Source organism: Drosophila rhopaloa, unplaced genomic scaffold, assembly GCF_018152115.1.
Source record: "Drosophila rhopaloa isolate 14029-0021.01 unplaced genomic scaffold, ASM1815211v1 contig_163, whole genome shotgun sequence".
Taxonomy (NCBI): Eukaryota; Metazoa; Arthropoda; class Insecta; order Diptera; family Drosophilidae; genus Drosophila; species Drosophila rhopaloa.
In genome coordinates, this window is record NW_025335043.1 from 12,342,317 (window position 1) to 12,358,483 (window position 16,167).

At 42.9% G+C, this 16,167-nt stretch overlaps 3 protein-coding genes across 4 annotated transcripts; 2 read left to right on the forward strand and 1 right to left on the reverse strand.

Annotated features, from left to right (window-relative positions):
• The first annotated feature begins 174 nt into the window (after positions 1-174).
• Positions 175-8,310, forward strand: LOC108051069 (centrosomal protein cep290). Its single transcript, XM_017133020.2, has 14 exons — positions 175-552; positions 613-786; positions 1,125-1,532; positions 1,912-2,498; positions 2,552-2,796; positions 3,574-4,508; positions 4,567-4,699; positions 4,757-4,910; positions 4,973-5,668; positions 5,720-6,361; positions 6,417-6,549; positions 6,608-7,614; positions 7,674-8,004; positions 8,066-8,310. The coding sequence occupies exons 1-14, from the start codon at positions 235-237 to the stop codon at positions 8,255-8,257; spliced, it is 5,955 nt and encodes a 1,984-aa protein (XP_016988509.2). The 5' UTR covers positions 175-234; the 3' UTR covers positions 8,258-8,310.
• Positions 8,311-8,791: 481 nt separating this feature from the next.
• LOC108051039 (enoyl-CoA delta isomerase 2) lies at positions 8,792-9,790 on the forward strand. The gene is made up of 2 exons (XM_017132976.2): positions 8,792-9,258; positions 9,318-9,790. The coding sequence occupies exons 1-2, from the start codon at positions 8,866-8,868 to the stop codon at positions 9,711-9,713; spliced, it is 789 nt and encodes a 262-aa protein (XP_016988465.1). The 5' UTR covers positions 8,792-8,865; the 3' UTR covers positions 9,714-9,790.
• A 795-nt stretch (positions 9,791-10,585) lies between these two features.
• LOC108051040 lies at positions 10,586-16,167 on the reverse strand. 2 transcript variants are annotated; one of them, XM_017132978.2, is made up of 7 exons: positions 15,261-16,167; positions 13,284-13,737; positions 13,086-13,200; positions 11,927-12,152; positions 11,692-11,869; positions 11,043-11,179; positions 10,586-10,979 (listed from the first exon to the last, which is right to left on the reverse strand). In XM_017132978.2, exons 1-7 carry the CDS (start codon positions 15,574-15,576, stop codon positions 10,861-10,863), a joined length of 1,545 nt encoding a protein of 514 aa, XP_016988467.2. In that variant the 5' UTR covers positions 15,577-16,167; the 3' UTR covers positions 10,586-10,860. The 2 variants fall into 2 exon arrangements, with proteins under 2 accessions (XP_016988467.2, XP_016988466.2); XM_017132977.2 differs by having other exon boundaries at positions 13,284-13,767.

The window sequence follows — 16,167 nt, forward strand, 5'->3', positions numbered from 1 at the left end:
AATGCCAGCAAAAACAAAGAGCGGGTCATTAACTGGTGCCGGCACCCCGATTTCCGGCCCTCGCACGTGAGTCAGTGGCAACCCTTCGAGCGGGTTTTGTTTTGGCCCAAATGTCATGGCAACCGCTCGGTTACGAATTCGTAAGCCAAACGTGAGAGTTGTGTGGAAAATCGGGGAAAATTTTCACTCAGAACGTGAGGAACGGCCGCACAGCAAAGGCCATGAGCCACCAGGATGAGCATGGATATACCAGAAACCGTGTCCCTGCGCAAGTTCCGCGACTTCTCGGCGCGCCAGAAGCAGGAGCTCTACGAGACGCTCCTCGAGTTGGCCGAGTCCATCGAGGAGCTGCCCAAGAAGTCGCTGAGGAAGACCCTGGAGCTCACCCTGGCCGTGCTGGAGTACAAGGGCGAGCAGGTGCAGCGGCTGCAGGATCAGAGTGGCGCCGCAGGAACCTCTGACCGCCGCCTGCAGGACGAGAATGAGAAGCTGAAGCGAATGCTGCAGAAGCTGGAGGACGAACGCGATGGCCTGAAAAGCAAGTCAAAGGAGGTGCATATTAGATTACATAAAGTAGTGAAAGCAAGTTACTTAAACCCTCTGCAACTTTAGTTAGGGGAGGAAATCCGACAGCTGGAGTTGCGCTTGAGGGAGGCAGCCCAGCAGGCGGAGGCCAGCGACAAGGACTCGTCGGATCCCTTGTCCGAGTTGGACAAGCAGGAGCAGCTACTCCAGAATATCGACTCCAAGAATAAACACATCAAGAGACTGCTCAAGGAAATTGAAGTAAGTTGGCATTAAGTTTATAAGTAACGTAAATACCTAAAATAATATTTAGCAAATCAAATTATTATTATTTTTTTATTTATTTGAACTTGAATTTAATTTGCTAAATATTATTTTAGGTATTTACGTTACTTATAGCTTAAATCCTTTTTTACTCAAGATAATTGTTTTTATATGTAATAGACATACATTTTTTTGTCCATTTTAAATCCTGATCTTAAGGAAATTAGGTTTTAGTTTTTAAACATATTTAATGGGTCGAAAACTTTCTAAAAATAATTTTAACACGATATATTAACTATTCCAAACACACTCACAAAACTGGTGCTCACTTTCAGACGCTCCAAAACCAAAACATTGCCCAATCCAAGACCATAGTCCTCCACGAACGAGAACTGCAGAACATCAAGGCCAATCTCGTGCAGCTCAGCCAGGACATTACCAAAGTGGAGCAAGAGCGGAAGTTGCTGAAGCAAAAGGAGCAGCAACAGGGCCTGGAGATCACTAGACTGGAGGGCAATGTGACCTTCTTGGAGGTGGAACGCGAGAAACAGGAGCTGGAAATGCGGCAGTTCCTGGACAAATACGAGACCAAGTCCCTGAGTTGGAGGCAGGCGCTCGAGGATCGGGACAAGGAGGTGGATCGTCTCAGGAAACAGCTGGAGGGCAAGAGCATCAGCTCAGTCCTGACCACTTCGTCCAGCAGTCACAGTCAACAGGATGAAGAGCATATAAAACTGAGACATGTAAGTACGATTTTATTATAGTTTTTCAATTTGGGGACTAAAGATATTTTAAAGGTCCTTAATTTCCACCTTTTTTACTGCCTTAAAAATAATATTTGAATGCAATACCTTTTTAAGATATGTAACATTATTAGTTCTGTTGTTTTTATTGGGCTTATGAATATTTACTATTCATATTTCATTAATTTGTACATATAAAAACATTTTGAACTAGTTTTTGATTTTGTAAATTTATAAATAAAAGAAAGATTGCTTTTTTTTTATAAACAAAAAAAAAAATCTATAATATATGACACTGTTTTAAACTTATTTTTTTTTATTATTGAAAAAGTTGTTTAAAATAAGAACTATTTAATTTGAAACATCCAATACCTTTCAGCTCCTGGAATCTCGGGAGCAGCACATCGAGAAGCTGGAGTTAAGGCTCAAGTCGATGGCGGAGGAGATAGTTAACTCCACCAAGGTGATGAACCAGTTGAGCCTCGAAAAGGAGCGATACCAGGATCCCGAGCAGCCGCGTCCCTGCTGCCAGATGATGGAGGAGCGCCTCCGAGTAGCCAGTGCCCGCAATCAGGAGCTGTCTTCGATGCTGGAGGCCTCCGAACAGGACAATGTCCTCAAGTCAAAGCAGGCACTTCATGCCCTGAGTGCCCTGGAGTGCTACAAGCGGGGTGAGGATGGCTTGGTTCCCGCTTTGCGACGCAGCTCGGGATTGGAGCAAAAGCTGGCAGGACGCGATAAGCAACTAAGGAGCTACATCCAGGAGTTGAACTCCCTGCACGAGGTGGTCCAGGAAAACGAGCTGTTGCGAGGTCAACTGAAGATACCCAAGGATGTGGTTATCCAGGCCAAAAATGTGCATTCCAAACAGCGCAACAAGGACAAACAGATCGAGCGGTTGAGCCTCAAATTGCGAACTTCCGAGGAACTGCGTCTGCAACTGAAGCTGGACAAGAGTGAACTGAGGTGAGTGGGTTATTACCATCCTGATTTCATTCACTACTTTCTTTTTTATCTAGGCGAAAGCTCTTGGAACTGCAACAGGATCAGCCACAGCGCCTGGATGAATCCTTGCAGGCGCCCAGCGAAGTGGGTGAAGTTCCCGCCAGTGTCAATGTTCCCCTCGAGAATTCCCCACGACGTGGTCAAGGCGATGGAGCAGCCAGCTCCGAGATGCAGAACCGTTACGATGAAGTCCTGGCTGAAAACGAGATCCTACGCTCTGGAATGTACGAGATCCTGGAGAAGTTGCGGGAGTACGATGGTGAGTTGGCAAGCCTTAAATTAACCATTACTTTTAGAAAAAAAAAAAAAAAAGAGAGAACGCTATAGTCGGGTGCCCCGACTATCAGATACCCGTTACTCAGGTAAAGGGAGTGCGAGGGAGATGGAGATAGAAACTTTGATCACGCATAACTTTTTAACGAATGGTCCGATTTGAAAAATTTCTTCTACATTTCGATAGGTATTGATAAACACAATAAAACTGCATTTTTACTTTTCCGAAATATTTAAATTTTTAAAATAGCGATTGTGGGCGTCGAGGGGCGTGGCACCATTTTGAAACAAACTTGCGCTGCGTAGGAACTGCTCAAATCTACATGCAAATGCCAATCTTCTAGCTTTTATAGTTTCCGAGATCTCAGCGTTCATACGGACAGACAGACAGACAGACAGACAGACAGACAGACAGACAGACGGACAGACAGACGGACAGACGGACAGACGGACAGACGGACATGGCTATATCGACTCGGCTAGTGACCCTGATCAAGAATATATATACTTTATAGGGTCGGAAACGCTTCCTTCTAGCTGTTACATACTTTTGCACGAATACAATATACCCTTTTACTCTACGAGTAACGGGTATAAAAATTTTTCGAATATTTTTATTAAATCTTCTCAAATATAAAAATTGATTTAAAATTACAAATCTATTTTGAAATAAAATTAGGCTTACATTTAGGAAATATATTACTATTTTGAGTTAATTTTTTATGAGTTATCTTAATCAGTTTTTGTATCATTTATTTTCCAGCCACTTCAGAGCACATAACGATCGATTCCGAGCTACTGCGTCGACTAATCGAAGCTCTTCCCAGTGGCACCTCCACTCCGCAGCGTCTCCAGGGTCAACTTGAGGAACTGAAGGCCCGTGAGGAGGCACTGCGTCAGTTGCTGCAGCAGCAGAACTACAGCGACTCGGAAACGGGTGAGCTGTCCTCTGTCCAAAGCCTTTGCGATGTCCCCGAGATGCCAGAGGAACAGCCCGATGAGGAGAATCCTTGTATTAATACAGCCACAAGGCCGAGTTCTCCAACCGAAGCCACAGAGGGACTACAAAGACCCGTCATTACGGATCCCCAATCAGAACCCAGATCCGAGAATCTCGCAGAGCTCTCCATTCTCCGGAAGCATTACGAGGAACTGCGTCTTCACATGTCCGCCGATGGCAGTGAACTATTGAATCAAAATCAACAGCTTCACGATAAATTAATAAGTTTGGAGTTGCAACTGGAAAAGCAGGGGAATTCCTATAGTTATATGCGAAGGGATTACGATCAACTGCTCACAGAGTCTAGAAAACAGGAGCTTAGTTTCATAGATGAAAAGGCATCTTTGGCCAGAAATATAGAGCAGCAAAAGGATGAACTATTGGTCACCAGAAACCAATTGCAGGAACTAAGAAGTGGTAATTTATACACCGCTGAGGAGCAGCAAAAACTGGAGCAACGTAATGCCATTCTGAGTATGCAACTTGGTCAGGCGGTGGAACAAATGCTGGGAGAACTAAAGCCCTCGGAGATATGTGCTGAGTATGGCATAATCAAGGAGAACTATCAGTTGGATTACATCACAGTCGAGGACTTTGAGAAGCAGCAACACGAGTTGGCCAACTGGCGGAGTAAAGAGGAGGAACTGCAGAGGGAAACCAAACAGTTGGAGGGACTCCTTCAAGTGGCCAATGGACAGGTAGGTCACTCCAGCTAATAGTCATCCAATTTACCTATAATTTCTTGTTACTCCTTAGATTCACTCCCAGCAAAGGTTACTCAATGAGATCACTGACAACCACATTAACCTGCGACATTTGGTGGCTGATCTACAGAGTAGTTCCGATGAGAAACTAATGTTGGCCAAGGTGCAGAGGGATTTGGACAGTGGCAAGTTTAGTTTTCTTTCTATAAAAGTTATATATTACTTATAAGATTAACTTCCAGTCAAAACTGAGTGCTCCCGCTTGGAAACAGAGCGAGAGCAACTGCAGCAGAAGGCGGACTCTTTGCAAAGCCAACTGGTGGCCAGCGAGTCATCCTTGCAACAAGTCCATCAGGACTTCCAACAAGAGCGCACCAACAGCGAAATAAAGCACAAGTATAAAACAGTAATATCTGTAGACAGTTAGGCATTCCTAAATTAATTTCCCATTTATTTAGATTTCTCCAGCATTCCTTGTTTATGCTCAAAGATAAATATGCCAAATTTACGCCACTGGTCTTCCTTACCAATTTTGTGTTCGCCTATCAAAAGTTCCAACGCAGATTGGAAGAGGAGCAAGTGCAGCAGCGGCTAGGAGATCACACTGCCCTGATCGATGAAGTAACCGCAGTGGTGCAGGCCAAGATTGCGCCCAAAGAGGAGAGTTCCCAGCAGCTGGTGAAGCTTATTAGGTCTGAAACCCAGTCGCGACTCTTGGAACAGCGTTGTGAGGTCCTTCAGACCAAACAGGAGGAGCTCCTCAGGGAACTGGGTGAATTGAGGCTACGACAAGCCACCGACACCGAACACTGGAGTACCATTCAGGCTTTGTTTGGCGATGGAGTTATCCAAACCCAATCCAAGGTGGATGTGGAGACCAACACGGATGCAGTGACTCCTATTCCGGCCATGCGAAGAGCCGCCCAATTGATAGACAGGCAATCCTCGCCCATTGGTTCTCCTCTTAGAAGACATCCACTATTGGATAACGCCACTCAAACGAATCAGGATGCAGTGAAGCTCTCGGAGACGGCAGTCCAGACAAATGGCATTCTCAGCCAGCAGAATCAATCCGTTCAGACTGCAGATGTCCAAGTGGAGGACAAGGAGACCAGGAGAGATTCCCAAATGGAGCTGCAGAAAATGCAGGAAACGTAAGTATAAGTAATTGATATAAAAAGGTATAAGATCACAATCCCTAATAGCCTTCAGGAGGCCAACCAACGCATTGAGGTCCTTGGCAAACAATTGGAGGCTTCCAGATCGGAGAGTCGCGAATCCGAGAGTCCCCACAGTGGAGTGGTGGAAAAGACCATACTCTCCTTCCACACTCTACTCCTCGAGAAGGATCAGTCCATACAGAAGTACCAGGATCTCCTGCAGACAGAGAGGGATCAAAGTCAACTGACCATCAGTAAACAGGTGGCTGAAAACGAATCCCTCAGGGCCACTGTGAATAACTTGAACTTCAATATCAAGACCAAGGATGCGGAGATTCAGGAGCTCAAAGGGAAATTGGAACACAAACCCAAGGCGGTTTTAGAGCGTACTCCAACCACAGATTCCACCTCCAGTGCCGAGAACTCGGTTAATGAACTCACGGATGAGAAGATCGAGGAACTATTTGAGAGCAGCTCGGTGGTGGAGAGACCCCAAGAAGAGGTGGAAGTACATCAAGAAGATCCAGTAACCGAGGAACCAGAAGGAGAAGAAGAAAAGCAGGACACCGAAGAGCTCAAGGAAGTGCCCACTCTTCACAAACAAGTCAGGGAACTGAAGGACAAACTGGAGTACACTGAGAAGAACCTGAAAACGAGGGAGGAGGAAGTGGAAATACTGAAGGACAAGTAAGTTGTGATGTAGATAATAACAGGGCATAATAATCCTTTATTTTTAAAATAGACTAAAACTCAGCCAGGAGCGTGAAAAAACCGTGGAGAGCAATGTGAGTCCCGAACTGGATCAGCTACGCACCTTTTTGGATGAGAAAGATAAGCATATCAAGGATTTGATGGATACTCTCAAGAACTTCCATGTAATTATAATTATTAATCTTGGAAACTTTTATTTATACGTTTTTTTTTATTAAACAGGACGACCAGCAGCGCTTTATTAAAGACACTTCCAATTTCTCGGAGGATCAGATAGCCAAGCTGGCAGCCGATCTCAATCGCACAGAGGCCACCAACAAGATCTACCACACCCAAATGGAGGCACTGCGTCGCCAGTTGGCCAATGTCACAACGCGGGAGAAACAGGCCCGAGATCTGAGTCAATCGCTACGCCAGCAGTTACTTAAACGTCCGGTGGTTTCCATTAAGACGGAGCTGAATGCCCGGGTGAAGAACGAGAATCAGCAGAAGCGCATCCAGCAGCTGGAGACGGATCTGGATGAGGCACGTGGCCAGCTGCAGCGACAGCAGACCCTTCTGGAGGCCAAGCGAACGCGGAGTGCCAACGAAGTGCAGCTCTGGGAGAAGCAGAAGCGGTATCAGCAGCAGGCGGAGAAGACCAAGGCCAGATTGGAGGAGACGGAGTTGGCCCTGGACAAGACCAGAGCCCTCCTCCAAGCGGCACGCACCACCATTGCCCGGTTGGAGAAGGACAAGCAAATACTCGAGTCTAAGCTGGGCAGGAATGGGCCAGTTAGTAGTGGCTCCACCAATAACCTCAAATGCTGCCGCACTCCATCCTGCCCGAATCTCCAGCTCGTGGGTGTCAATAAGTTCACGCCATCGCCTTCGGAGAGTCCGGAAACGTACACGGGTCCGAGTAGCGAGTGCAGTTCTCCGGCTCATCATCCCCAGCCGCAGGACGGCCATCGTGGCCACTTCTTCGACCAGAGCCAGGCGGATCTCATAGAGGCCCTCAAGTCGCGCATTGAGTTGCAGCAGCGCAAGATCATCGCCATGGAACTGGAGGGCAGGGGCAGCAATGCCTTGACCACGGAGCTCGAGAAGTTGCAGGAACGCTGTCAGGCCATCGAGGCGCAGAACATCCGACTGGAGGCCAGGAATCTCCAGCTGCAACTGGACTCGGATCTACTGAGGCAGGGAGACAGCAGCGATCGGTTGCAGAAGAGGATCAAGCACTTGGAGGAGTGAGTAGAGATCGGGTTTTCTATTATGGATCATATTAAAACTTTACCAATTTCCCCAGCTACATCCTGGCCCTCAAGGAAGAGATGGCTCGCAACGAATCCCGTCGAGAGTTGTGCAAGTGCAGTGGCCTAAAAGTGAACACGAATCAGGGTCAGTCGGCGGAACAAACGATCCTATCGCTGCGCAATCTCGTGGAGAAACTGCGCTCGGAGAATAAGTTCTTGAAGGATGGCCGACGATCCACGGAGTCCAGAAGCTCCACGGATTCCACGCCAGCGGAGGCAACGCGATTGCAGCAGCAGAATGCAGAGGCGCTGGAGAAGATTACGGCTCTGCAACAGGAGCTACAGAAGCGAACAAAGTGCAGCCAATGCGGTGGACGCAGTAAGGTACGAGACATTAATATACCTGATATTATTTCCTAATTACAATGGTTTAATCTTTAAAAAGGACGCCGCCAACGAGGAGCTGAAGTTCATCAAAGAGCAGCTGGTGAAGAAGACGCAACTCCTGCAAAAGGCGAAGGTTCTGTTGACTCGTGCTGCCGCCAAGGAAAAAGTTCTGAGGGAACAACTGGCCTTGTGGAAGCGAAAGTGCTCCGAGCTGCAGAACGTGCCCGTGATCGATGAAATTAGCGAATAACCATTTTTGTATCATAAGATGAATGTTGTACAGCGAAACAAAAATAAAACTAATGTTTTTTTCACTTTTTCGGGTTTTTGAAAGTTGGCGCCTTTTTTGAGAGTTGCCAGATCGAGCTATGGTAATATCGCTTGCCAGTGGTGACAGTTAACGACTTTTTGAAAGTATTTTTGTTTTAAGAATCACTTCTAAATATGATATACATAATTTTAAGATATTGATCTTGGTTTTAAGGAATAAAAATTAGTAAAATAATAAATAAGTTGCAATGGTACAGGTAGTCATTAAATAAATGCTTTTAAATGCGCTTTCTTATAACTTAAAGTAAACTTTTGTCTAAGATATTATGTTAAGATAAAAATTGTTGAGAACAAATGAACAAATATAGGTATAATTTAAAATAAAAACAAATAAAGCAGTTAGTCCTAGACCGTTACAATTTATAACGTGACTTGTTCACCAATCATCGCACATCTTTAGGCTTATCAATTAAGTAGCGTGTGAATACCTCTAATCAGATTGATTTAACAACAATAAACACCGGCAATCAGAGTTAGTTGAAGGAAAGTCTAATTGGACTTTAATCATTCCGGAGCTCTTTCACCGAGATGTCGTACCAAGGATACCAGCAGCTACTTGTGGAGCAGCAGGGCAAGCTGCTCGTGGTGAAGTTCAACAACCCGAAAAAGAAGAACTGCATCAACAGGTTCACCTACCAGGAGATGACCCGGGTTCTGACCGAGGTCAACGACGACGAGGGCGTAAACCTAGTGGTTTTCACCGGCGTGGGAGATATCTTTACGGCCGGAAATGACTTGACTCAATCTGCCCAGAGTGATGATATCGATGCCTTCTTTAAACAGTCTAATGCTACTTTTAAGGCCATGGTTCTGAGTTTTGTGAACTGTAAGAAGATAGTGTTTGCTTTGGTCAACGGACCGGCAATCGGAATTGGAGCCACCATTGTGGGATTGAGCGATGTGGCCTGGTGTTCCGAAACAGTGAGTTCTCAATGGTTTCCCAGTATTGCATTATGTTTTACCAGTAAATACAATTTCAGGCCTACTTCCACACCCCTTTCACCAAGTTGGGTCTCGTCCCAGAAGGTGGTTCCTCCTATATGCTGCCCCTAATCCTGGGCCGTTCCAAAGCCTCGGAAACCCTGCTCCTAAACGAACCCCTCTCCGCCCAGGAGGCCTATCAATTCAACTTTGTTTCCCGTGTTTTCAAGACCAACGAACTGGATTCCGTCATCTGGCCAAAATTGCGTCAGTACTCCGAGTTACCCACAAACTCTTTGCTCCAAGGAAAACGCCTCATCAAGGAGGGATTCCTGGAGAAGCTCCTCAAAGCCAACGAAGCCGAGTGCAAGCAATTGCTCTTGCAGTTCCAGCATCCGGAATTCTTCCAGGCCATCATGGATTTCGCCAGCCGCAAAGCCAAGTCCAAGTTGTAAATAAGTTTAAAGTTTAAGTGCCTGAAATACATATTTCCTTCTTTTTTATTTTTGTCTAAAAAAGCTATGTATTTTTTTTTTTAAATAGAGATCAACACAAATGAACTTTTTGCGATTAGATTAAAGGTATTAATTGTCGTATTACGGTTTAATCTAGTTGAAAGCGTTTTTTGGATGTGTTTATTAGAAGCTATTTAAAAATGCTTTTTGGTGTAAACAAACAAATTTTTATAATGTTTAAAAATGATTGCAATAGATATGAACTTTAATTACTGATAAAAAGAAGCTTTTCATGTTTAAAAAAAATGGTAAAGGAGATAATTTTTTTATTTAAGGTGACATAACGATATTTGCATCTTTTTTCATTAATATCTGTTGTTTATCTTAGTATGAAGTGAAGTGATGTAGATTAGTGCATAATATAAAAAGCATGATAAGCATAAAATTTAAATTAAATTCAACCATCTGGCAGCTCTGCCGAATCCCACCATCGATATATCGGTGCGCCTATCGATTTTTCCCGCTCAGGTCGCATTTGAATTCAAATAGCACTCATTTATAGTTCACTTTATTATTGCATACATACGAGTATTCATTTATTAACATATCATTTGACCGACGCTTTCGTTCGTTCGTGTGTGTGTGTATGTATATAATATGTATATGACCGTATTGCACTTTATAATAGTTCAACATTGAGTAGTTTCCACAGGAGTTCAGATCCCTGCTGCTGCAAAAGCCTCAGTTAAGCCAGACCCGCTCGTGATAATGAACTTGCAGTGACTTAGATTACACTATGCTTTACATTCCTGTATCAACTAGATCTAGGCCAGACCTTAACTCTGGCATTGTGACATTCTGCTAGGGAAATTCGTTGGCCTCTCTCCTGTACTGTACGAAATACTCTACCTTATATTAGTATACTTAATCCTAGGCGTGCCTGCTCATGTACAAATTGATGATAGACGTAGAAACATATCTATAATAGCCAGTTAAACTTAGGCTGCCTTTTGTTTTTAGTTATTTCTAATAACTGCCCTATCCAATTCAGAATCTTTACAATTAATCAACAAAAAGTGCTACAGGAAAAACGATGTTATCTCAATTTGTTTACTCCCACTTAACCTACCGAAAATAATCGGGAACCTTAGCTAAACTCCCCCCTTAAACTACTTAGCATAAGGAGTGCCAGGAGCACCACCGAGTGCCACCACGAGTTCCGGCATCCACTCGCACCACCATGATGCAGTTCGGCAAAGCTTTCGCCTGGAAGGATAATGGATAATGGATCATCCATTGGTTGATCGTAACTTAGGTACCCCCACTCACCATTCAGAATGTGCACTACTATGGTGAAGTTCTGGAACTCGCTGATGGAGCACGTGTAGTTCCCAGAATCCGTTTTACTGATCTTGGCTATGGAGAGCGTCGAGTTGGCTCCATCCTCCATCAGTTCCGTTTTGACGCTAAAAATAAAGGTTAAAAAAGGGTATTCTTGTTACCTATATACTCCTCGGAAAATAATTTTAACTATTGTTGTGGTACACCTAAAAAAGTTAGTAGTTATATTTCTTATTGGTCTAATGATCATCCTTTGTAGGCAATTCTGTTTGAAACAAAATCCACAGGAGTAATCATATTGCTGATGATAAAAATAATAAGCGTTTTTATTCAAGCTTTAGTTTTTAATGCATTCAAATAATTTCCATTTCAAGCTTTTAATTGCTTGAAAAAAGGTGACCCCAAACAGCATTTTTTAAGTACGAGTCTTATCAATTTCTATTCTATTAAACCTTGAATTTCAATAATAGTCGACTCTTTAAGTTTTCAAAAATATTCAATATCGATTTCAAAGTAAAACAAAGTGTCAAAATCATAAAAATCATAATTTATAGATGATTATTTAGGTGTATTCTAAAAAGTTTTCAGTAGTGCTTATATTGATGACTGTTTTATTTTTTTTGTGGTCCACACTCACCTCACTCCCCCTCGAGTTACGTCATAGTTGAGGATGTTGTCGATGTGCTTCCAAAAGACCACCGAACTGGTCATGGCCACATTCCGCACCACACAGGACAGCTGCAGGGTGGAGTCGATCTCGTAGTACTTCTCCTGGAGCGGATCCCCCACCTCGTCCACAATCATCACCTTCGGAGCTGTGCAATTGCTTTCCTTAATTTTCTCCTTTTCATATTTAATGGTTTACCACTCACCATTCACATGCAGGTTGATTTGAATGACGCGGGGCGGATGGGTCGAAATCTGGCACTCATATATGGCCTCGTCGTCCTTCTTCACGTTGGTTATCTTCAGTCGCCAGTTGTTGGGGTACTGGAACTCCATCTTGTAGCGGCTATCACCCGTGTACGTGTGCATGCCCACTGTCAGCAGGTCCAGGGCATTGTCCTCGACCTGCGTGTTGTGGCGCACCCAAGAAACCTATTCACGGAGAGGATTTCAAATAGTTAAAGCAACACTCCTCACGATAAATAATAATTCAGGAAGCCACATCTACTAGCTAAGTATTTGATTTTAACAAATTGGATAGCTTACTTACTCACAAGATATAAAATTAAAGGGAAAAACTATTTTACAAGGCAAATAAAACCCTTAAGAAAAAATTAGTAACAAAATGTTAAATTTTAAAAATAATAGAAAGAACAAACTTTATAAAAAAATCATAAAATATAGTATATTAAACAAGTAAGATCGCTGCAGTGAAGGATTTTAACAAAGCAACGTATTTTATGCTTTAAAACTATAGTGTAACTTAAAGAGCACACAAAATGTCATTATGAACCTTTGCTTTAATGAGTTTAAATTCGATGGATAAATAGTAATTCCACCAGGGAAAAAACCCTAAGAGATAATTTAATCACATTTCTGGAAGATTACCCAAGCGACAAAACCTAAAACTAAATTTAATCAAATGTTTTAACCATTTTTGGGTAAAATTCAACTATTATTTTTGATGAAAAGTTTCTTAAATTAGTCGCTTTAAATTATAGCCTTAGGTTTAATTAAAACGGCAGTTGAATGGCTGCCCGCAAAAACCACTTCCGTTTTGTGTTAGTTCTTTGTAGCCATCATAAAAATGAAAAACTGCACGAAATCAAATTGATGATATAGAATAGAAGGTATAGTAAGTATTTTCAGAACTGAAATTAATTGTGTTTTTCTTTATTTTCGCTTTAAGTGCAAGCACGTAATGGAAATGCTTTTTTTTTCTAAATTCCCATCTATATATATAACTACGCACGAAAAAGAAAACGTACTTTTTATATATTTTTAACGAGTAGATAAAACTAAAATTACCAAAATTCTTTAAATAATGTTAAATAAAGTTGCTTTGAAACCACCATCAAAACTCACAGTCTTATCCTGCAGCAAGGAGATCCTGCAGTTTAGGTGGATGCTGGAGCCCGCCTGCACGGTGAGATTGGTGGCCTGGCCCAGTCGCTGCACATCCTCGAAGTGGGGCCCATACCTGCGGGTCATCGGGAAGATGAGTACCCAATCCTCTCGGAAGGATTACCCCCTCTTCCTCCCCCGCCCCCGGCACAAACTCACCTCTGATCGTGGTGGTGGTGCTTGTTGGCCGAGGAGAACGTGTCGAAGATGTAGTTCAGCATGGGAGCATCCGTCTTCTGGCCCTTGAACAGCGGATGCTTGCTGTCCACCTTGACGGCGGAGTTGCGGACATGGCCGGTGCTCCGGTTCCGCGCCGCCTCCGTGGGCGTGGCCAGGGCGGAGGCGTTGGACGAGCTGCCGGAGGAAGTGGTGGCCACCGTGGCCACCGGCACTAAGGCATTTACATTCTGGCTGCCAATCTGCTGGAAGGAGTTCTTCCGTCCCTCCGCATCGGACTGTGTCTTTGGGGCAACTGTGCCCGATCCCGACTGCAGGGATAAGGACTCCAGATCCTGGCCCTTGGGTGGACTATCCTGGGCGAGGATCGGCGAAGAGGAGGTCTGGCCCTCTGGGATTGCGTAATCCGAGTCATCCGAATCCTCGGGCACATCCGCTGGAAAGGAGTTATCGATTTCATTCGAATCTGGGTTTCGTGGTTTTTGGGGGAAGAGAGAAAGTTGAGAATTGATGACTTGGCTCAACCACTCATGTGTGTATCTGTATATATATATATATATATATGCTATATGCTAATGCGAAGTCGGGGGAGTTTGTTTGTTCATTGCGAGTACACTGAAACCCACTGGGATTAGACAAATGTTTGGATTGCTTCTCCCAAAGTCAACAAAGAAATATTTTGTCGGTCATCGGATGCATTGGTGTTTATCAAAGTCAAATGGTTTGAAGGTTTTGATAACATTAATGTGGCTGGAATGTTTTGCGTAATGGATAAATACCGTAACGAATTAAAGTTTCACTAATTATAAATACGTCTTTATTTAATTTAATTAGATTTAATTAGTTTCTAGTGGTTTTAATTTTAATATCTTTTAATTGAAGCTACTACTACTACACATTAAATAACACGAATATGAATAAAAATCTAAACTCAATTCAATAGACACATTTTTCAAACTAACTTAAACATTTTGTGTATCTGTATTTATGAAGCTTGAATGTTTAGGACATTGTTTTTATTTAACTTCCATTTATTAGACAATTTTCTGACATAAATCTTAAAGATTAGATTTTAATGGGATGCAACATTTTCATTGGCCAACCAAATGTTAAGGCAACTGGAAACAAAAATGTTGATACTTCAAAAAACAATTAAACGAAAAATAACTATATGGCAATCACTAGCCATTAATGTGTTTTCCCAAGGAATATATTAAAAAATTATCCATAAATGTTAAATTTTTGTGTTCTATGCAACGAAGAAGAAATTAGGTTTATTTAAACAATTTCGTTATAGTTTTAAATTATGCATAGTTTAGGTTGGAAACACATGTTAGAGAATTTCAAACCAAAAAAAAATAGCTAAAGCCTTTGATATTTAATTTAAATTTTTAACCATGTACATAAATATAAATAAATTATGGCTTGGGACACAGCACTTGCAATGTTTGTATTAAATTAAGCCACGTTTATAAAACCCATAAATATTGCTTTAAGATAAACAAAAGAAAATTAGTTAGTAAAGTTGAGATTGACCTCTTTAAAAAATTGTAAAACTCACAAGTTTTCATTTTTTGTCTAACCAAAACTGTGATATTTTAAGGCCCCTAAACATTCTGTAGACTGATGTAAATTATCATTAAAATAACACCAGTTAAGGCCTTAATTGAGCACACTTTGTATTTCTAAATAATAACCCCTTTATTTAAATTTGAATAACCCTAATAGTGTTGACCTCCTTTCTAAACTGTCAGTGCTAAAGAAAGTTAACCTGACGAGTGGTAAAACCAAGAACATGTGAAATTGTGCAATGTATTTTGGACACCAGTCAAAGACAATAATGACTGCCAACCGATTGAGTCAGCAGGATAATTGAAAACCAATTATATAATTATGCATTAACCGCATAGGCGACTTGCAACTTGCAACTGGCAATTTCGCAATTATTCGCCCACCTACCGTGGCTACTCCGTAACGTGGACACCTGGAGGGGGGCGGCAGTGGGCGTGGCAGCAGTCGTGGGCTGGTCTACTTTCGAGGAGTCCAACGATGGCTCCACCAGCGGATGCAGTCCCTCAATCCTGTTAACTGGGTCGTAGATGGTCTTGGCCTGAACGAATCCGCCGCCCATGATCGTTGCGATGAGGAGGAGCAGCCTGACCAGGTTGTGGGTGGAACATTCGAGGTGAAGGTCACCCGATGATGCGAACTTATTGCCTGCTATCGTTGGTTTTAGTCTGGGTCGCGTTTTTTCAGCTGGTTCATTCAAACGCATTTTGCAATCTGGAGTAGTCGGCTCTAACTAACTGCATTGGACTCGATTTCTATTTTCGCTTTCTTCTTTCTTTTCTTTTATTTCATTTTTTTTTTGGGGTCACCTATGTCGCCTCACGCACTTTGGACATTTGTTTTTTCTTTCTTTTCGCTCTGAAGTCACGTAAATATCAACTTGATTAATTCACATATGGCAGGGATATCCTTATTGATTAACTTAATATGTGCTCTAGGAACGATCGTTAAGAGAACTGCGATGTGTTTCACTTTAGTGCTGTTGGTAATATATATTCGGGATTCACACAGTTTTGGGCACCGACACTGACTTATACACACCCGATTATAATATGCACATGGGGGCAAGGACACACGGATTAAGATTGGATCGAGGAAACGGAAGTTGGAGAATGCATTTAGCCAGGAGAAGTTTCAATCCTCATGCATTCTTCAGATGGACCGAAACGAAGGCGGTGGCAAATCGTAGGGAGAACGGGAATCACTGCATCTCGTACAAAGGACGACACCGATTTGGTCGAAATCGGGATATCGGAATTCGGCATCCGGCTCCTTGCGAAGAACGTCAACGCGCCTA

Bases quoted from the DNA above. Each gene is read 5' to 3' on its own strand.
- LOC108051069 (XM_017133020.2), top strand. From the start codon at position 235: ATGAGCATGGATATACCAGAAACCGTGTCCCTGCGCAAGTTCCGCGAC. The intron at 2,499-2,551 runs GTGAGTGGGTTA...TTTTTTATCTAG, and splicing joins CTGGACAAGAGTGAACTGAG to GCGAAAGCTCTTGGAACTGC. The intron at 6,550-6,607 runs GTAATTATAATT...TTTATTAAACAG, and splicing joins ATACTCTCAAGAACTTCCAT to GACGACCAGCAGCGCTTTAT.
- LOC108051039 (XM_017132976.2), top strand. From the start codon at position 8,866: ATGTCGTACCAAGGATACCAGCAGCTACTTGTGGAGCAGCAGGGCAAG. The intron at 9,259-9,317 runs GTGAGTTCTCAA...ATACAATTTCAG, and splicing joins TGGCCTGGTGTTCCGAAACA to GCCTACTTCCACACCCCTTT.
- LOC108051040 (XM_017132977.2), bottom strand. From the start codon at position 15,576: ATGCGTTTGAATGAACCAGCTGAAAAAACGCGACCCAGACTAAAACCA. The intron at 11,870-11,926 runs GTGAGTGGTAAA...GCAATTGCACAG, and splicing joins AATCAACCTGCATGTGAATG to CTCCGAAGGTGATGATTGTG. The intron at 10,980-11,042 runs GTGAGTGGGGGT...TTATCCTTCCAG, and splicing joins AGTAGTGCACATTCTGAATG to GCGAAAGCTTTGCCGAACTG.